The sequence below is a fragment of the Oryzias latipes genome, chromosome 2, assembly GCF_053564925.1.
Source record: "Oryzias latipes strain Hd-rR chromosome 2, Olatipes_Hd-rR_3.1".
NCBI classification, from domain to species: Eukaryota; Metazoa; Chordata; class Actinopteri; order Beloniformes; family Adrianichthyidae; genus Oryzias; species Oryzias latipes.
The window spans coordinates 1,819,106-1,840,082 of record NC_136238.1 but is presented as its reverse complement, the minus strand read 5'-3'; the positions used below and the strand labels follow the sequence as shown (position 1 = coordinate 1,840,082).

Genomic DNA, 20,977 nt, shown 5'->3' with positions numbered 1-20,977 from the left:
AGGTAACAGTTGCACCGAGATCTTCTGCTTTCACTTGTTGATTATGCAGCTGTCAGCAGTCTCAGGTCTTAGGGTCTTATGTTCTAAGGGTCTCAGGTCTTGGGGTCTTATGTTCTAAGGGTCTCAGGTCTTGGGGTCTTATGTTCTAAGGGTCTCAGGTCTTGGGGTCTTATGTTCTAAGGGTCTCAGATCTTAGGGTCTTATGTTCTAAGGGTCTCAGGTCTTGGGGTCTTATGTTCTAAGGGTCTCAGGTCTTGGGGTCTTATGTTCTAAGGGTCTCAGATCTTAGGGTCTTATGTTGTAAGGGTCTCAGGTCTTGGGGTCTTATGTTCTAAGGGTCTCAGGTCTTAGGGTCTTATGTTCTAAGGGTCATAGATTTTAGGGTCTTATGTTCTAAGGGTCTCAGGTCTTGGGGTCTTATGTTCTAAGGGTCTCAGGTCTTGGGGTCTTATGTTCTAAGGGTCTCAGATCTTAGGGTCTTATGTTCTAAGGGTCTCAGGTCTTGGGGTCTTAATTTCTAAGGGTCTCAGGTCTTGGGGTCTTATGTTCTAAGGGTCTCAGGTCTTGGGGTCTTATGTTCTAAGGGTCTCAGATCTTAGGGTCTTATGTTCTAAGGGTCTCAGGTCTTGGGGTCTTATGTTCTAAGGGTCTCAGGTCTTGGGGTCTTATGTTCTAAGGGTCTCAGATCTTAGGGTCTTATGTTCTAAGGGTCTCAGGTCTTGGGGTCTTATGTTCTAAGGGTCTCAGGTCTTGGGGTCTTATGTTCCAAGGGTCTCAGATCTTAGGGTCTTATGTTGTAAGGGTCTCAGGTCTTGGGGTCTTATGTTCTAAGGGTCTCAGGTCTTGGGGTCTTATGTTCTAAGGGTCTCAGGTCTTGGGGTCTTATGTTCTAAGGGTCTCAGGTCTTAGGGTCTTATGTTCTAAGGGTCTCAGATCTTAGGGTCTTATGTTCTAAGGGTCTCAGGTCTTGGGGTCTTATGTTCTAAGGGTCTCAGGTCTTGGGGTCTTATGTTCCAAGGGTCTCAGATCTTAGGGTCTTATGTTGTAAGGGTCTCAGGTCTTAGGGTCTTATGTTCTAAGGGTCATAGATTTTAGGGTCTTATGTTCTAAGGGTCATAGATTTTAGGGTCTTATGTTCTAAGGGTCTCAGGTCTTGGGGTCTTATGTTCTAAGGGTCTCAGATCTTAGGGTCTTATGTTCTAAGGGTCTCAGGTCTTGGGGTCTTATGTTCTAAGGGTCTCAGGTCTTGGGGTCTTATGTTCTAAGGGTCTCAGATCTTAGGGTCTTATGTTGTAAGGGTCTCAGGTCTTGGGGTCTTATGTTCTAAGGGTCTCAGGTCTTAGGGTCTCATGTTCTAAGGGTCTCAGGTCTTGGGGTCTTATGTTCTAAGGGTCTCAGGTCTTGGGGTCTTATGTTCTAAGGGTCTCAGATCTTAGGGTCTTATGTTCTAAGGGTCTCAGGTCTTGGGGTCTTATGTTCTAAGGGTCTCAGGTCTTAGGGCCTTATGTTCTCCTGCAGGTGAAGGTTCTACTGCACGTGTAGGTTCTCCTGCAGGTAGAGGTTCACCTGCAGGTAGAACCTTGCTTTAGCACCTGCATTAGTGAAAGGCACTTGTGATGGAGGATCAGAAACTTGTTCCTCAGAGACACATGCGTTTTTTATTGTAGGTTCCAAAGAAAACCAGAGGGAACCTTCATGGATTATCCATGGTTCCTGGAGCAGAACATCTTCTGATCATCAAGAACTGAAATCGGGGGGGGGGGGGGGGGGGGGGGGGGGGGGTCCTTGGAGTTCTAATCAATGAGATTGATCAGCTTGCTGGAAACTAAACACAGTTCTGAGAAAGTTCTTTACTCTAGATCTGTCCATGTTCTGTGGTGAGACTGCTGCCCCGCCCACTTGGCTATAGTAGGCGGGGCAGCAGTCTCACCTGTCCCGGGTTTGGTTTTGGATGTGCTGATCTCTGATAATAACTCTATATCTGATCTACAATCAATGACATCTCAGACGATGAAAAGGGTCCAGTTCACGACAAAGGTTCTGGTTTTGTTCTGTCACTTTGTGACCCGTTTGAGCGGAGAATGTGTGTGTGTGTGTGTGTGTGTGGGGTTAGAACAGCTCCAGCCTGAATGTGTTCGTTCCTGGACCGGACTGAAAGACGGTCTGGCCTGTAGGGGGCAGCGGTTCACAGAAGGGTGATGTTCTGTCAGAACTAAACCGTCCTGTTCGACCGTCAGTGTTCAGGTGAAGAAGTCACATGACTTCAGGTGAGTCCGTTAAGTAACAATAATCCATCAGAAACCTTGAACACCAAAAGGTTTTGGTTTTTGACACAGATCCAACGGAACCCCCAAAACACACGTGCACACGCACATGCACACAATCCAGGTCAGGGTGTTCCTCCTACGGTCAGACGCAGCACAGACTGAAGGTCACTGTTCCTGAGAGGAAACCAAAGCACAAGTGTAGCACAGCAGAGATCCAGAGTTCTGGTGGAGGAGGATGAGCAGCTGGATCCTGGGTCCAGGATCCAGCTGCTTCGTGGTCCATCAAGTCCTGGATGAAGCTCATGTGAAAGTCTTTGTTCCGGCACAGATGCTGATGCAGATAAAGCCGTCCTCTACCATGGATCCGTCGGGTGATCGTGTCTCGGCTCCGTTGCTGGCGGGGGCTCCTCGGACCACTGCGGGGTCACTGCTGGGCCAGCAGAGCCGTCCGACTGGCCTTCATTTTCTCCAGGCGCTTGCTCAGGTGTTTGTTGGCGGCCTCCAGCTCACCTATGCGGTCCAGAGCCGAGCGGAGCTGCAGGGGAACGGAGAACATGGACACATCAGCGTGTCTCTCCAGAACCAGAACGTCTGGAATCTATAACAGGTACTGCATTGACTTTTTCAATAAAGCACTTCAGAACACAGGAGTCAGAATCCAGGCCTCGAGGGCCGGCGTCCTAAGACCCTATTGATCCAGGTAACCAGCAGGAGGCCGGCCCTCCAGACCCAGAATCTGAGAACCCTGCTGGGGAGGGTCCCTCCTGAAGGGGGCGCTCTCACCTCCCTCTGCAGTTTCCTCTTTTCCACCTTCAGACTGTCTTCTATCTTCTCTGCAGCCTCAGATGCCGTCTTGTATCGGGTCACCTGACCATCCAGGCGAATCACCTGGACACAGAGAACTCTCAGAGGAACTCTGAGTTTATTTGACCTGACATTGAACTTTGGTAGTGAAATACCAAAGTATTCATTTAGTTACTAAGGCAAATACTTCATAAAGTCTGTTGGTTTGAATGTGGAGTTACAGAGATTCAGATGTAATTAGATGATTTCATGACTTTGTTCTGTCGCTTTCTTTCCAGCTGTGGTTTTGTCTGTTTGTTCATGAATCCTAGAACCGTTCTGGACTTTGTGTTGGACTGAGGTCCTGAAGCCTCAGTGTTGCCGTTTCTTTCTGCAGACCGAACGCCGTCTGATTGACAGGAAGCTGCACAGACTCACGTTCTGTTCTAGAGCCGTGACCTCCTGCTCCGCCTTCACTAGTTTGAACTTCAGCTCACTGATTTGGCGATTGGCCTCTCCTGAAAGAATCAGAGTGAAGCCAAAAACATCTCCGTCTGCCAAACCTCTGAGAACGTCAGGAGGACAGAAACTCACGCTGCAGCTCCAGGACGTGGGAATCCAGCCCGTTCTCCAGGGACCGCTCCTCCTGGACCGCGGCGTTCCTCTGGTCTAGCTGGGACTGCAGCAGCCTTACCTGGACAAAGGTGAGGCTCCTCTGACGTTAGTGCACGAGGACCTTCATGGGTCGTGCATTTGTGGGTCGTACCTGGTCTCGTAGGCGTTCTCTTTCCTCAAACAGTTTCTTCAGGTGGCGTTCTGAAACGCAGCAGAACCAGTGAAAACATTCATCTGCTTCCCCGTCTGTGAGAGTCGGTGACTGACGCTGTCAGTCTTTATCTAATCCATAAAAATGCTGTTTTTCACCTGAACCTGTTAGCCATTGAACAAAATCATCCTCAGAGATGAGAAGGTCAACAGGCCAAATTCAGAGTACTGAACAGTCACCACAACAAATCCTTCCTCTGGAATGAACTGGAAATCAGTTTGGCAGTGAGTAGAAACAATACCCAGCTTCTCTTCTCATCACACTCTGGAGACCTTTTCAGAATAAAAGTGTCATGACGACGACTGTGAGAAACCACAACAGAGTCTTCATTAACATTTCTTTAATTTTTTTATTTAAAGAATATCATCCAATAAATTGATGGTCAGAAACAAACCCAAGATTTCTACATCCAAAGAAATCACCATACATCATGGAAGCTTACATCACAGAGTTGAAACCAGTGAGAAGATCCACCAGTATCTGTCCATCCCTGATGGTTCAATGATTGAGTGATGATGGAGGAGAAAGCTGCATGATGGAAGGCTGGATGATGGTTGGATGATGGTTGAGGTTTGGATGATGGTTGGAGGTTTTACCCCAGAAGAGGAGCCTTCCACTTACAAAACAAGAAAGCTACATTTAATAGACAGTAAAGCGAGAGGATGATGAGACCTGTGCGATGTCAAAATAAAAGCACAGGGTTCGTCTTGTCACGTATTTGATCCTCCATCATTCTAGTATTGCTACAATAATCATCCGCCTAAATTTGAAAGAGCGGTCCGTGAAAGTTTGTGTGACGTCATACCGGTCCGTGGCATGAAAAAGGTGGGGGGCCACTGGTTTAAGGCACCATGGTTGGATGAAGGTTGGATGCTGAACAGCAATAGAGGCTGAGGATCTGAGAAATCATGACAGCTTACAGTCAACATCTTCTTCTCTCCTATGGTCCAGTGGTCCTCCTTCCTGATCCATTTCTGCATTTGTGCTGCTCGCCGGTTGAACCTCCTTCTGACTGTTCGTCGTTCCTCTGATCCCAGACTATTCTCCGGGGGGAGGATCCTGCTCCTCATCAGCCTCCTCACAGCTGTCCATGTCTCCAGACGGCTGCTCTTGGGTGGAGCCAACGTTCAACCAGGACAGCCCGTTGAGCTGTCTTCCTTCCTGTAGACTCACCATCACGAGCTCCGGCACCGCCATGGCTTTGATTTCCTCCGCCGTTGTCTCAATTAGCCTCCTGACCTTAGAACTTTGTCCGACATGGAGCTTCCCATCTTCTGCTCTTGGCTGACCCAGGGGAGGTTTAGGGTTAAATGACGGCTGAAGCGGTTCAGCAAAATATGAATCAACAAATACAAAATCCTCCGTGAAGCTTTCTGTCTCTGAAGCAGCAGAATTGGACATGGCTGGATGGTCTCCTAAATCCTCTTCTTGGGAGGATTTGATCTCAGATTCTTCTCTTATGGTCTGTTTCTCTTCCTGGTCTGTGGATCCATAAGGCTGTAGCATCTCTGGGGCTGACCAGACCGACCTCGGTGCTGTGGACCACCCAGCTAAGGGAACTTCCACAAATGCAGGATCTTCTCTGAGTTGATTTGGTCTGAAATGCATCAAACCTCCTTCTGCTGAAAGATTAGAGACGCGTCTCATTGGTTCTTCTGGCCCTGCATCTCCTTGGTCCGACTCCACTCCAGTGGTCATCAGGTTGTCCAGATCTATGATCCACTTGTGAAGAGAGATTAGAACTTCTGATAAGACTTTGGTCATGTTAGTTACAGAAGTCCAACGATGGACCAATCCTTGAAAAGTGTTCCTCACAGCAACCAACATGCTGTCTGATTCCTGCCCTGTGGTATGTTCAAAGAAACCTCTGAGGATCTGATTGGCTCTGGCCTCATGGATCCTCCAATCTTTCAGGTTTTTCCTGGTTCCTCTAGAATGAGGTGGACCATCTCCTTCAGGTTCCAGTTTGGTTTCAGAGCACTGAACTTCAGGATGACCTAAATGATCCTTGCAGAAGGAGCTGCCTTCAGCTCCGACAGGCCATCTTGTTGGTACTACTTTCTCTTCTACAGTGTCTTCATCCATCCCATGTGGTCCCCACTCCCTCAGATGGTTGCCTGGGGTCTGAGTACCAACGTCACATGTCCCTTCCTGCTCTTTGGTCAAGGAGGACATGTTAGAACCAGCATCCTCCTCTGAGCTCTTCCGGCTGCTTGTCATCAGTCCTTCTTTCTCCGGACCAGTCAAAGGACAACTCTGTTCCAGACCTCCAACAGAACAGGTAGTTTCTTCTGCAGATGGTTTCTTCTCGACAGCTAGAAGGTTCAGCACTGTGGCTCTGTGGTCCAGAAGAATATCTCTAGCAGGTCGAGGAGGAACAAGTCTGGATTTGAAAACTTTCTCGGTAGAGCCGTTCCTATCAGCTGAAACCGTCGGGTCCTTGATTAGCGTTTTGGCAGGGGGGTGTCCGTCGGTTCCTGGTGGACACCTCTTGATTGGGTTCTGTTCTCTCCTGTTCTTTTGTCTTTTGGTCTCCTCGTGTCTGTGTTGGTGTTTGTGGCCCATTCTCTGCTTTTCTCTGCTCTGTATAGTTTTAACGGAGGGAGTGGAGCTCGGAGGCTGAAAGTCTCTGCCCCCTCCCCCATGATGGGCCATAATATCTTCATCAGAGAGTTTCCCGCCCTCTGCCGGTGGACCCAGGGTAGCTCTCCCTGAAAGATCACGAGGAAACATTGGAGGAGCGCGTCGCACAGTGATGAGGAAAATGAACAAAGGTTCTGATCTCACAGGATTTGGTCTTCTGGGGGGGTGGGGGGTGTTAGAGGACCAAATCACAAGGTCACCTTTGATTAAAACGTGCAGACGTTCATGCAAACATCAGGTTAGAGACTGGTCTGAATGTGTTCCTACCAAGAGTGCCTTCTCTGTCGCTGTCAGCCCACTCCTCCAGCTGCCCGCCAGACTCTGTGCTGACATCATCCTCAGCCCCGCCCTCAACCACCTCTCCATTATTGGCATCCAGACATTCCACTCCATGTTTCTGGTCAGAACAAAGTCAAGATAAACGGGACATGAGCCGCAGTCACGGCGTTAGAAATCATCAGATAAACAGACAGTCAAGGTTTGGATGAAGTCATCAGGTGACGTTATGACATCACACAGAGGTAAAATGCCCTGGGGGCAAAAAGGAGTCACAGGAAAAACTGCTCTCAGTATGACAGTTCCCTTCCACAACTCATCGTTTAAACAAAGAAGAAGGGATCTAAACTGTCTGCACGTTGTCTAAGATGTAGAAAAAGGTTTGAATCTAGCAGAGACGGAGCTGCTGTTGATTATTTTCAGAGCTTTTAGCTGGGTGGGACGTCAGCGTTGTCCTGATACCTTCAGAGAATCTCGCAGATGAACAACCTCGCCTCTGAGCCGGTCACGCTCGATCCGGATGATGTCAGAAACCTCTCTCTGCCGTTCTAAGGCCTGTCGAAGAGGAGCCCAGGAAGCAGGAAGTGGGCAGGGAAGGAAGCAGGAAGTGAGAAGCTGATATGTTAACGCATGCAGGAGAAGTTTTCTGAGGCAAAATCAGAACCAGAATAGATCCAGTTCTGGCTGAGTTACTGAAAAACTGATATTTCTAAAAATTCTCTCCGACATCCTTCAGGTCCCACTTTGACCTGAGGTTCAGAGAAGAACTTCCGGATCGGTTCTGCTCCTGCCTCTGGAAACTGAAGAGTGAAGGCAGAACCACAGTACCCCGATCTTCTTCTCCTTCCACTGCAGCGCCTCCTGCAGGTCAGAGACCTCCTGACAGTGAGCACTGTTCTTCTGGCGCAAATCCGACACTTCCTGTCAACAGCAGACCAGTAGGGGGCACCACAAGTCAGCGGTGCGTTGTAGACCAGCAGGTGGCGTCATTGAGGTGAAAGCATTGAAGTAGTAAAAGGGAGAAAGCAGGAGGTAGTACTTGTTAGTGGAAGCATGAAGGGTCACGTGATCCGAGCTTAAACCTGATGTTAGCAAACACATCTGCTGTAGAACAAGCGTTTGTGTAACTCTAACTGTACAACGTGTTTGTCTGTTTGAGGGCTTAGCCTGTGATGCTGGCAGGGTGACGGCGAGTGATGCTTCATGGCGTTCTTTAAGAGCCACTCCACTGAGGAAGCTGTTTGGGACACGTTCTTGTAGCATTTTCTTATGATGGAGGACAAACATGCAGAAAATTAAGGTTTGAACTGCATGTCTGAGGATTTCTTTATTCAATCGTTGTGAATCAGGTGCAGACGGGAAAATGACGTTTGAAAATGATCCTATCAATGACTCAGAATACGCTAGGTCAGGGGTCGGCAACATGCGGTTCTTCCATCCCTGTGAGCGGCTCCGGTCGGATCGGGGCTCCGGTCGGATCGGGGCCCCGATCTGACTGTTGTACTGCTGCTACTTCTATGCGTGAAAACGGGTCATTCAAATGTTTGTGTTCATATTTACTGCAAAAGAAGCTGAACGGAGTTTCCAGTCGGTTCCTGTACACTAAAAGTTTCTAAAAGTAAGGCAGGAACCACGTGATGATGGACAGATGAGACGACGTACCGTCAGCAGGTCCTCGGTCTGCCTCAGCATGTCCTCCAGGTCCCTGAACTGGAGCTTCAGAACGCTGTGAGAGTGCCGCTCTCTTTCCAGCTCCTGAGGAGACGCGTGTTTAGCAAAGACGCAAACATGGTAGAGGGGCCTGAGGTGACATCACTCCGTCATGTGACCTTGCTGGTGTCGTCGCGGTGCCGTCGGGCCTCCCACAGCAGCTCCTCGGTGTCGCTGAGCTCCTCCCGCAGCGTCTCCACCTGGTACATCAGCATGGTCTTGTCGTTGTGCAGCTGAGCGTTGGACACCATCGCTCGCCGGTACCGCTCCTCTGCCTCCACCAGCGAGTCCTGAGGAGTTCAGCATTTGTGACAAACCCTTGGAATCAGCTGATCGTGAAGGTTAGTTAACAAAAACGTTATCTGTCTTGTAATTCTAGACCTTAAATTCTAAATTAGCATGGATGTGGACAGATCAGGTCCAGGTCCAGGTCAGGGTCAGGTCCAGATTAGGTTCAGGTTGGTTCAAGTCATGTCAAGTCAGGTCCAGGTCCAGGTCCAGGTCTGGCTGTACCTTCATCTCTCTGAGTGACGCCTCCGTCTCCAGGGAAACGGACGTGTCGCAGCTTCCTCTGCGGGATGAAGCCCCGGCCAGAGAGGCCAGAGTGGCCGCTGACAGCGTGGATGCGGTCCTGGAGCCCTGAAACCAGACATTTCAAGTTCAGGTTCTGGGTTCAGTTCTCAGACTTCTACAAGTCACCGCGTTTGAAGGAGTCTGACTAAAAGTCGGTCATAATCCGATGTGCAGAGGAAACGTTTCAGCCTCAGATGCTGATCAGAAGACTAAACTTAAATCCAATAAACATTCAACTCCAGACTTCTAATCATCCTAATCAGTTTCTGTCAAACCCTCTCTAGCCCTAAAAACAACTACACTCATAAAAAAGTGTCATTATTTTGTTGAAAAAGATTGAAATTAGAAATTCAAATTCATCTAAATAAAGCAATATTAAATAAAAACTCCTCAAACTTGATGTGACAGAAAGGAAGCTTACTCGGTCCAGGAAGTCCCGGTCCGTTCTCTCCTCCACCTACACACAGAACCACACTTCAGTGAACCGACCCACACCTGTGTGTCTGCCGTGGACCTGCTGACCCAAGTCTGGCTAAACCACAGCTGTCAAAGGTTCAGAACCACACTCTCACGGGTCCTGGGTTCACACACTGAACACACTTCAGATTTACCACCAGATGGAGAACATTGAGTGTTTTTCAGGAGAGATGAGTACCGAGGGTTCTCCACCACCAAAGAGGAACCTTTTAGAACTAGATTAGAACCTGGGAGTTCTGAGCTTTAAGGGGCCAGCAGGAGGAACAAAAACTCAGAGACAAACCCAGAGAGGAGGCTCACCACGGGGCTGGCACGAGCCGAGCTGGCCCTGGAGGAGGCCCGAGAACCAGAACCCAGGAAGCTGCTGTAGTCCGACGGCTGGGGGGGTGTGGGGGGTGGGGGGGACCAGAAAGGAGGAGTCAGGAGAAGCAAAAAAGGAGGAGCAGAAGTAAAAGAAGGAGAGAGAACACGGTTCTGTTAGTCAGACTTTGATCAATGAATGAGGTCGGGCCTTCAGCCAGAACTGCAGCCTGGCCTAAAGTTTCAGAAGCCTGCTGAAGGCGGACAGGTGGAACGTTTCAGAATCTGACAAAGTTCTGACCGAGGTGTTTACAGGATCTCTGAGGGATCTGGACAATGTTCTGGTTCCAGTCTGAGGCAGAACAGAGATGTTCTACCGAGGAAGCGAGAAGAGTCACCATGAAGTTAGGAAAAACGGTTGTAGAGGGTAGACGGAGGTCAGAGGAACGTCAGATGGTTCCCCTGAGGATGAGGATGGAGAAGATCAGAGAGGGTCTGTGTAGATCTACATGAGATAGAGACGCATGGGAAGCAGGTGGAGCAGGTGGAGGAAGGTGCAGGTGTCACCAAAGGACAGGTGAAGCAGAGAGAGCAGCCATGTTGGTTCAGAGACTCTGAGGCAGAGGAGGCAGCGGAGATGAAGAAAAGGTTCTGTTTGGGACCAGGATGGATCAGAACTGAATCCATCAGAGGACCACATCATAGATGTTCTGGAGATGAAGGAGGACATGGAGGAGGACATGAAGGAGGAGGACATGGAGGAGGAGGACATGGAGGAGGACATGAAGGAGAAGGACAGGAAGGAGGACATGGAGGAGGACATGGAAGACGACATGGAGGAGGACATCAGGGAGGAGGACATCGAGGAGGACATGGTGGAGGACATCGAGGAGGACATGGTGGAGGACATCGAGGAGGAGAACATGGTGGAGGAGGACATGGAGAAGGACATGGAGGAGGAGGACATGAAGGAGGACATGAAGGAGGACATGGAGGAGGACATGGTGGAGGAGGACATGGAGGAGGAGGACATGGAGGAGGACATCGAGGAGGAGAACATGGTGGAGGAGGACATGGAGGAGGACATGGAGGAGGAGGACATGAAGGAGGACATGGTGGAGGAGGACATGGAGGACATCGAGGAGAAGAACATGGTGAAGGAGGACATGGAGGAGGACATGGAGGAGGAGGACATAGAGGAGGAGGACATGAAGAAGGACATGAAGGAGGACATGGAGGAGGAGGACATGGAGGAAGAGGACATAGAGGAGGAGGACATGAAGGAGGACATCGAGGAGAGGAACATGGTGGAGGAGGACATGGAGGAGGACATGGAGGAGGAGGACACGGAGGAGGAGGACATGGAGGAGGACATGGAAGACAACATGGAGGAGGAGGACATGGAGGAGGAGGACATGGAGGAGGACATCGAGGAGGACAACATGGTGGAGGAGGACATGGAGGAGGACATGGAGGAGGACATGGAGGAGGAGAACATGGTGGAGGAGGACATGGAGGAGGACATAGAGGAGGAGGACATGAAGGAGGACATGGAGGAGGACATGGAGGAGGACATAGAGGAGGAGGACATGAAGGAGGACATGGAGGAGGAGGACATGGTGGAGGAGGACATGGAGGAGGAGGACATGGAGGAGGAGGACATGGAGGAGGAGGACATGGAGGAGGAGGACATCGAGGAGGAGAACATGGTGGAGGAGGACATTAGGAAGGACATGGAGGAGGAGGACATGGAGGAGGAAGACATGAAGGAGGACATGGAGGAGGACATGGTGGAGGAGGACATGGAGGACATCGAGGAGAAGAACATCGAGGAGAAGAACATGGAGGAGGAGGACATGAAGGAGGACATGGAGGAGGACATGGAGGAGGACATGGAGGAGGACATAGAGGAGGAGTACATGAAGGAGGACATGGAAGAGGAGGACATGGTGGAGGAGGACATGGAGGAGGAGGACATGGAGGAGGAGGACATGGAGGAGGAGGACATGGAGGAGGAGGACATCGAGGAGGAGAACATGGTGGAGGAGGACATTAGGAAGGACATGGAGGAGGAGGACATGGAGGAGGAAGACATGAAGGAGGACATGGAGGAGGACATGGTGGAGGAGGACATGGAGGACATCGAGGAGAAGAACATCGAGGAGAAGAACATGGAGGAGGAGGACATGGAGGAGGAGGACATGGAGAAGGACATGGAGGAAGAGGACATAGAGGAGGACATGAAGGAGGACATCGAGGAGAGGAACATGGTGGAGGAGGACATGGAGGAGGACATGGAGGAGGAGGACATGGAGGAGGAGGACATGGAGGAGGACATCGAGGAGGAGAACATGGTGGAGGAGGACATGGAGGAGGACATGGAGGAGGAGGACATGGAGGAGGACATGGAGGAGGAGAACATGGTGGAGGAGGACATGGAGGAGGACATAGAGGAGGAGGACATGAAGGAGGACATGAAGGAGGACATGGAGGAGGACATCGATGAGGAGGACATCGAGGAGGAGAACATGGTGGAGGAGGACATGGAGGAGGAGGACATGGAGGAGGAGGACATGGAGGAGGACATCGAGGAGGACATGGTGGAGGAGGACATGGAGGACATCGAGGAGAAGAACATGGTGGAGGAAGACATGGAGGAGGACATGGAGGAAGAGGACATAGAGGAGGACATGGAGGAGGACATGGTGGAGGAAGACATGGAGGACATCGAGGAGAAGAACATGGAGGAGGAGGACATGGAGGAGGAGGACATGGAGGAGGACATCGAGGAGGACATGGTGGAGGAGGACATGGAGGACATCGAGGAGAAGAACATGGTGGAGGAAGACATGGAGGAGGACATGGAGGAAGAGGACATAGAGGAGGACATGGAGGAGGACATGGTGGAGGAGGACATGGAGGACATCGAGGAGAAGAACATGGAGGAGGAGGACATGGAGGAGGACATGGTGGAGGAGGACATGGAGGACATCGAGGAGAAGAACATGGTGGAGGAAGACATGGAGGAGGAGGACATAGAGGAGGAGGACATGAAGGAGGACATGAAGGAGGACATGGAGGAGGAGGACATGGAGGAGGACATGGAGGACATCGAGGAGAAGAACATGGAGGAGGAGGACATAGAGGAGGACATGGAGGAGGACATGGTGGAGGAGGACATGGAGGACATCGAGGAGAAGAACATGGAGGAGGAGGACATGGAGGAGGACATGGAGGAGGAGGACATGAAGGAGGACATCGAGGAGAAGAACATGGTGGAGGAGGACATGGAGGAGGAGGACATAGAGGAGGAGGACATGAAGGAGGACATGGAGGAGGAGGACATGGAGAAGGACATGGAGGAGGAGGACATGAAGGAGGACATCGAGGAGAAGAACATGGTGGAGGAGGACATGGAGGAGGAGGACATGAAGGAGGACATGGAGGAGGACATGGAGGAGGAGGACATGAAGGAGGACATCGAGGAGAAGAACATGGTGGAGGAGGACATGGAGGAGGAGGACATGGAGGAGGAGGACATGAAGGAGGACATGGAGGAGGACATGAAGGAGGACATCGAGGAGAAGAACATGGTGGAGGAGGACATCGAGGAGAAGAACATGGTGGAGGAGGACATGGAGGACATGGAGGAGGAGGACATGAAGGAGGACATGAAGGAGGACATGAAGGAGGACATGGAGGAGAAGGACAGGAAGGAGAAGGACAGGAAGGAGGACATGGAAGAGGACATGGAGGAGGACATGAAGGAGGAGGACATGGAGGAGGACATGGAAGACGACATGGAGGAGGAGGACATGGAGGAGGAGGACATGGAGGAGGAGAACATGGAGGAGGACATCGAGGAGGAGAACATGGTGGAGGAGGACATGGAGGAGGACATGGAGGAGGAGGACATGAAGGAGGACATGGAGGAGGACATGGAGGAGGAGAACATGGTGGAGGAGGACATGGAGGAGGACATGAAGGAGGACATGGAGGACATCGAGGAGGAGAACATGGTGGAGGAGGACATGGAGGAGGACATAGAGGAGGAGGACATGAAGGAGGACATGAAGGAGGACATGGAGGAGGACATCGAGGAGGAGAACATGGTGGAGGAGGACATGGAGGAGGACATAGAGGAGGAGGACATGAAGGAGGACATGAAGGAGGAGGACATGGTGGAGGAGGACATGGAGGAGGAGGACATGGAAGAGGACATGGTGGAGGAGGACATCAAGGAGGACATGGAGGAGGAGGACATGGAGGAGGTCAGATGGAGGCAGCTTTGTCACAGTGGTGCCCCCTACAGGGAGCATCTGAAGGACACAGCAGTGGAGAGGAGACTACTGAGCCACAGAGGTCAAAGGTTAGATGACCTCCATGAAGTCAGACATGTCTGCTGGAATGAGGAAACGTCTTTTCATCAGGAAACTAAAGAGAAAACGTCGTCACCATAAATCTGAAACCACCACGAGGACCTGCCACTTTTTCTAGGGAACAATCCTCCCGTCCCAGCATGATTCATCTTCTCATCGCTCTGGCTCAAGTGACCTTTTGCTGACCTTTGACCCTGCAGCACCTTGGACCTGATTCTGTCTGTATAACCTACCGGTTCTGAACGGGTCGGACTCACCCTGAGGCTGCCGCGGCTTCCCACTGACATCTTCTCTTCATCGTCCGAAACCTGCAGACAGGAGATGAAGATCCATGAGCACATCTACGTCTGCGCGCTTGAAAAGGACCACGCCCACCAAATGACATCACAGGTTAGCATGGCCAATGGCAGCAGAGCTCTGTCTGCGTCAGTGACACCTGTGCAGGTAACTGCAGCGACAAGAAGGAAAAAAGATGCAGACCGAAGTGTGTCTCCGAGAGAAGCGAGAGCAGCGCTCAGTGTCCTCCTGCAAAGAGGAGGTGAGAGGAGAGGGAGGTTAGAGGAGGAGAAGAGTCTCGTGCAGGGCTGCAGCGCCTGACAGACGAGAACAGGGCAAAGAATAGGAACAGACATGCACGTACGTGCACAAGGGCGTGCACATAGACATGCGTCACAATCAGTCAGACATCAGGTTCTATGAACGACACAGTGACGGGGTTTCAGACGGGGTTCCCAGACCGCTGATCCACATGGACGCAAGCTCATGCAGAACATGCAACCTCCCAGGCTGTTCTGGTTTGCAGGAGCTGGGCAGAACCGGGTCAGAACTGCTTTTAAACATCTGCTGCTGATGATGTCATGATGGCGCCATCAGGGTGGGGGGGACCAGCCCCCCCCCCCCCCCCCCCCTGCATGCAGTGGTTCCCCCCGGATGCAGTACCCCCCCCCTGCATGCAGTGGTTCCCCCCGGATGCAGTACCCCCCCCCCCCTGCATGCAGTGGTTTCCCCCGCATGCAGTACCCCCCCTCCTCCCAGCATGTCCCCCACCCCTGCAGCAGGTCCTACCATCCACTGCTCGATGTGCCCCCACTTGTTCTCCACGCCGTAACACCTCTGCAGAAGAGACCCCGCCTCAGAAACCTGGCTGTGGTCACATGATCGAGTCTGCTGTTTTGAGTTCTTCTCCAGCTGGGAGGGGCGGGGCTTGAGTCTGAACTGTGGCCCCACCCACACGCCCCTCTCTGGAGAACAATCCAATCACAGCTGCAGAGGCAGATGCTGGAATGAAGGTGGGCCTACCTTGTGACTAAGAAACAGCTGCAGGAGAGAGAGGAGACACAGAGGAGACGCACAGGTGAGCTCACCTGCTCCAGGTAACACCTGTTGGGTTATTGTGAACACCTGCAGGCACGTGGAAGCTGCAGGTCTTCAACTGATGCTCACAATGTTCTTGTAAGCTGTTCTGGGTGCAGCAGAACCTGGTCGGGTTCACCTGCGCAGCACACCTGTTGTGACAGAACCATCAGGTCCATGAGGAGGTTCTGCTGCCTTCTCTAGAGGCTCAGCACTCCTCTGCTGATGAAAACAAATGTCTGAACTCCGAGTCAGACCTGTTGATAAACGGCTGACTTCCTGTTTTTCCCCACCAAAATAAGAGCACGTGGGACCAACAGGAATCTGAAGCTCAGAGGACATTTCTGGCGTTAAATGTTGCAATCTGCTGTCCTGTGACCTTCTGACCACATCAATCCTGAGCTTCTGTCCTCTCCTCTCTTTAAAACCTTCCTCTGCAGTCATAAAAGCACCAGAACCACTCAGACGTGTCCGACAACTGCCGGGTCGGACAGAACCGAGCAGAAACCAGAGTTTTTGGAGCAGACTTACCACAGCAGCCGGCTGAAGACTGTTTACTCCTTCTGGGTGACCTTTGAACTGCAGTCACATGACCTGTCAGATGACCTGCTGCTTCACAGGCAGCTCTGATTGGGGGTCAACACTTCACAGGTTCTGGCCCCAGCCAGGTAGGTAACTGCTGATGACATCACTGCTGATGTCGTAAATCACAGAGTCACTTAAAATGAGGAAGCTGACCTCCTTTTGTTGTCTCTCCAGTTCTTTCATCCGGATCTCGCGGGCCTCGGCTCTCGCCGCTCGTTTCACCGCCAGTCTGGCCTCGGCCTGGACACACCCGTCAATCAAATATGTCACTGAGCAATGATTGAATGATTACTGACACAAAGACATGGATCAATACTCCTGTTGGTCTGAGCTGGAGGCGGAGCTACGCAGCTCAGCTGCAGGTAACCGAGTCAGAGTGAGCAGTACCTCCACCTGCCTGTAGAGAGCGATCTTCTTCAAAGGTGGTGAACTCCTCTACCTACCAGGCTCCGCCCTCAGCCTCTCCCTCCTCTTGTGTGATCACATTTTCATTTGAACTGGAACGGATCTTAGCTTTGACGTTGGCCTCCTGGAAGGAAGAACTTTCTAGTTTCCTGGTTCGACTTCATTTGACATTTAAAACCCACTGCTGCTGAAAATCCTAAACCCATGCAATACTGCTGCTGAAAATCCTAAACCCACGCAAAACTGCTGCTGAAAATCATAAACCCACACACAACTGCTGCTGAAAAGCCTAAACCCATGCACTACTGCTGCTGAAAATCCTAAACCCACACACAACTGCTGCTGAAAATCCTAAACCCATGCACTACTGCTGCTGAAAATCCTTAACCCACGCACTACTGCTGCTGAAAATCCTAAACCCACGCAAAACTGCTGCTGAAAATCATAAACCCACACACAACTGCTGCTGAAAAGCCTAAACCCATGCACTAATGCTGCTGAAAATCCTTACCCCACGCACTACTGCTGCTGAAAATCATAAACCCACACACAACTGCTGCTGAAAAGCCTAAACCCACGCAAAACTGCTGCTGAAAATCATAAACCCACACACAACTGCTGCTGAAAATCCTTAACCCACGCACTACTGCTGCTGAAAATCCTAAACCCATGCAAAACTGCTGCTGAAAATCATAAACCCACACACAACTGCTGCTGAAAAGCCTAAACCCATGCACTACTGCTGCTGAAAATCCTAAACCCATGCACTACTGCTGCTGAAAATCCTAAACCCACGCAAAACTGCTGCTGAAAATCCTAAACCCACACACAACTGCTGCTGAAAAGCCTAAACCCACGCACTACTGCTGCTGAAAATCCTTAACCCACGCACTACTGCTGCTGAAAATCCTTAACCCACACACTACTGCTGCTGAAAATCCTTAACCCACACACAACTGCTGCTGAAAATCCTAACCCATACACTACTGCTGCTGAAAATCCTTAACCCACACACTACTGCTGCTAAAAAATCCTTAACCCACACACTACTGCTGCTGAAAATCCTTAACCCACACACAACTGCTGCTGAAAATCCTTAACCCACACACTACTGCTGCTGAAAATCCTTAACCCACACACTACTGCTGCTGAAAATCCTTAACCCACACACTACTGCTGCTAAAAAATCCTTAACCGACACACAACTGCTGCTGAAAATCCTAACCCATACACTACTGCTGCTGAAAATCCTTAACCCACACACAACTGCTGCTGAAAAGCCTAAACCCATGCACTACTGCTGCTGAAAAGCCTAACTCACACACTACTGCTGCTGAAAATCCTTAACCCACACACTACTGCTGCTGAAAATCCTTAACCCACGCACTACTGCTGCTGAGAATCATAAACCCACACACTACTGCTATTGAAAATCCTTAACCCATGAACTACTGCTCACTACTGCTTTACGTCTTAGAGTCATTTGAATCAGTTTTCCACAGAAATTAAACCACCGAGGGCCGCAGGTGTTCATCCTCTGATCTGGAACCGACCCCTGGTCTAGAATTGACCCCCAGTCTAGAATCGATCCCTGGTCTAGAACCATCCCCTGGTCTAGACCGACCCCTGGACTAGACCCACCCCCGGTCTAGAACCGACCCCCGGTCTAGAAACGACCCCTGGTCTAGAACCGACCCCTGGTCTAGAATTGACCTCTGATCTAGAACCGACCCCTGGTCTAGAACCGACCCCCAGTCTAGAATTGACCTCTGAACTAGAACCGACCCCTGGTCTAGAACCGACCCCTGGTCTAGAACCATCCCCTGGTCTAGACCCGATCCCCGGTCTAGAACCGTCCCCCGGTCTAGAACCTGCTCATTCTGCTTCATTTTTACTCCTAAAAGTCTTGGACCATCAGAAACGGATTCCCTGAGGTTACGCCTCAAATCTGCGTCTCTTTAAAGATCATCGGATTGAATTTCTAATCGTCATTTTTTCACCGTGGATGGAGAACACCAGCTGGTCTGGTTCTAGCTTCTAGAACGTTCTACTGCCTGATCTCCACACTTTCAACTGAAGACTCACCTGTTCAGGTTTCAACACACCTGATCAACATTATTAACATGGTCATTTTTTTCATGATTTTTTCTTTACTTGTTAATGCAATAGATCAATATTGTTATTGATCCAGTATTTCAGAATTTACTCTGAACGTTCCTCTTTAAAATTTGTATTTTGAAATTTTAAAGGAAAACGATTATCAGCAAGAATATCAAAGATATTGATGTTCAGAGTCTGAACGTCTAGAAAAACGCTCAAAGGCTTCAGTATGTTTGGTTATTGATCAGCTTATTGATCCCTACAAACCGATCTGACGCCAGTTTCAAACAGGCAACTCTTCACCTCTGAGCTCAGACTGGATTCTGCCAGAAGGAGGTTAGGATTACGGCAGCAGAGGATTAAGGGGGGCGGGCTTGTTTTGTTGTCTGGCCTCTGTGGGTCAGGGACTGCCTGCTGTGTGCGCCATGTGTGTAGACGCACGCACACGCGCACACGCACATTCAACAGACCAGACACTGTGGTTCATCTTCATCCCCATCCTCCTCGTCCTCAGTTACATTCTTCGTGGTCGAACTTTCCTCTCCCTGATTGGGACCAGAGTCTGAAAATCCGGACTTTAACTTCTTTTCCCTTGATCTTTTCCTCAGTCCAGTGAAGCCCCCCCTCCAGGCCCCGCCCACCGCTGCACCTGCAGCATCACCGGCCCCTCACCTCACGTGCTATCTGCGTCAGCGCGTCGTCCTCCGCGCTCAGCTTGTCCCGGTTCGGGGTTCTCCTCCGGCCCGGTCCCTGGGTTTCCATGGTTCTGTTGGATCCTTCAGCAGAACTCTTCCCTGCAGGCACGCGGATGTAAAGCGGTCCAATAAAGGCGTTTAGAGGCCTGGTTCCGTTTGGACCAAAACGCTTCCGTCTCTCATGTGGACCAGCGTTACGGTTCTGACACGCATGACTACAATAATAGATCAGGCAGACTTCGCGTTCCGAACAGGTCCAAAGTTGAGCTGGTCCACCTTAAACCCGATCCGAATTTCAGCTTTGAGTCCGGGACCGTGATGCGCCACAGAGGATGCGGAACCGCCGCGCTGCGGGGGTTCGGGCAGCAGAACCTACGTCCCGGTCGGAACGCCAGCAGCATCTCTGGAGGTCAGGCGGAAGAGGAGCGACTCCCCGCCCGCGCCAGTCTGCGTCCTGCCGGGGAAACGCGCGCGGCAGCGTCAACAGATCCGTTAATCCGCCCCCTTCAGCGCGTGGGGGCCGTGAACGCAGCACGACAGGCTTTTATTGTGAAGGAGCGTCAACGGTGATGCACCGAAATAGAACGGTGTGACCGAAGCACGAGCCTCCAGTGGCGGTTCTACACTAACTTACTCCCTGGGCGGGTAACCCCCCCCCCCCCCCCCCCCCCACACACACACACACATACACACACACAGACACAAAATGTGACGACATCCTTTTGTGTTCCATATCTTTTATTTAACATTTTACACAAAAATGAATGATTTTTTCAGACTTGTATTTCAGGGGGGGTCACACTCAGTCACACGGGGGCCTAAATTAAAAACAGGCTTTAGGTTTTGGGCCAAGAAGATAAACATTTAGTGAACACACTATAGATAAACTTTTACACCTTTAAACCTTTAAAACTGAACTTTTGAAGATAAATATGAGTGAAAACAGGAACATTAATTTTGTCAAAATGATATATGAACATGCTGCAAAACAAAACTAACAAAGCCTGGAAATATTAATAATAAGAAATAACAACTAATAATAACTGGTCCTGTGTGTGTGTCTCTGGTCCTGTGTGTGTCTTTGGTTCTGTGTGTGTCTCTGGTCCTGTGTGTGTCTCTGGTCCTGTGTGTGTCTTTGGTTCTGTGTGTGTCTCTGGTCCTGTGTGTGTCTCTGGTCCTGTGTGTGTCTCTGGTTCTGTGTGTGTCTTTGGTTCTGTGTGTGTCTCTGGTCCTGTGTGTGTCTCTGGTCCTGTGTGTGTCGCTGGTCCTGTGTGTGTCGCTAGTCCTGTGTGTGTCTCTGGTCCTGTGTGTGTCTTTGGTTCTGTGTGTGTCTTTGGTTCTGTGTGTGTGTGTGGTCCTGTGTGTGTCTCTGGTCCTGTGTGTGTCTTTGGTTCTGTGTGTGTCTTTGGTCCTGTGTGTGTCTCTGGTCCTGTGTGTGTTTTTGGTCCTGTGTGTGTCTCTGGTCCTGTGTGTGTCTCTGGTTCTGTGTGTGTCTTTGGTCCTGTGTGTGTCTTTGGTCCTGTGTGTGTCTCTGGTCCTGTGTGTGTCGCTGGTCCTGTGTGTGTCTCTGGTTCTGTGTGTGTCTCTGGTTCTGTGTGTGTCTTT

General features: G+C 50.7%; 1 protein-coding gene across 10 annotated transcripts; it reads right to left on the bottom strand.

The window, feature by feature from the left end:
• Positions 1-2,663: 2,663 nt before the first annotated feature.
• lrrfip1b (leucine rich repeat (in FLII) interacting protein 1b) lies at positions 2,664-19,902 on the bottom strand. Of its 10 annotated transcripts, XM_023949460.2 has the most exons (19): positions 19,350-19,891; positions 16,326-16,412; positions 15,534-15,551; positions 15,300-15,347; positions 14,715-14,759; positions 14,492-14,542; positions 9,856-9,933; positions 9,500-9,535; positions 9,019-9,144; positions 8,625-8,795; positions 8,458-8,550; positions 7,624-7,716; positions 7,258-7,350; positions 6,787-6,916; positions 3,817-3,866; positions 3,645-3,744; positions 3,489-3,568; positions 3,051-3,155; positions 2,664-2,802 (listed from the first exon to the last, which is right to left on the bottom strand). In XM_023949460.2, the coding sequence occupies exons 1-19, from the start codon at positions 19,437-19,439 to the stop codon at positions 2,692-2,694; spliced, it is 1,605 nt and encodes a 534-aa protein (XP_023805228.1). In that variant the 5' UTR covers positions 19,440-19,891; the 3' UTR covers positions 2,664-2,691. The 10 variants fall into 10 exon arrangements, with proteins under 10 accessions (XP_023805228.1, XP_023805216.1, XP_078786371.1 ...); XM_023949448.2 differs by lacking the exons at positions 2,664-2,802; positions 3,051-3,155; positions 3,489-3,568; positions 3,645-3,744; positions 3,817-3,866 and adding an exon at positions 4,202-6,587; XM_078930245.1 differs by lacking the exons at positions 2,664-2,802; positions 3,051-3,155; positions 3,489-3,568; ... (1 more) ...; positions 3,817-3,866; positions 9,856-9,933 and adding an exon at positions 4,202-6,587.
• Positions 19,903-20,977: the final 1,075 nt, after the last annotated feature.

Bases quoted from the DNA above. Each gene is read 5' to 3' on its own strand.
- lrrfip1b (XM_023949448.2), bottom strand. From the start codon at position 19,439: ATGGAAACCCAGGGACCGGGCCGGAGGAGAACCCCGAACCGGGACAAG. The intron at 8,551-8,624 runs GTCACATGACGG...GCGTCTCCTCAG, and splicing joins ACCGCGACGACACCAGCAAG to GAGCTGGAAAGAGAGCGGCA. The intron at 6,917-7,257 runs GTATCAGGACAA...TGTTCTGACCAG, and splicing joins ATCTGCGAGATTCTCTGAAG to AAACATGGAGTGGAATGTCT.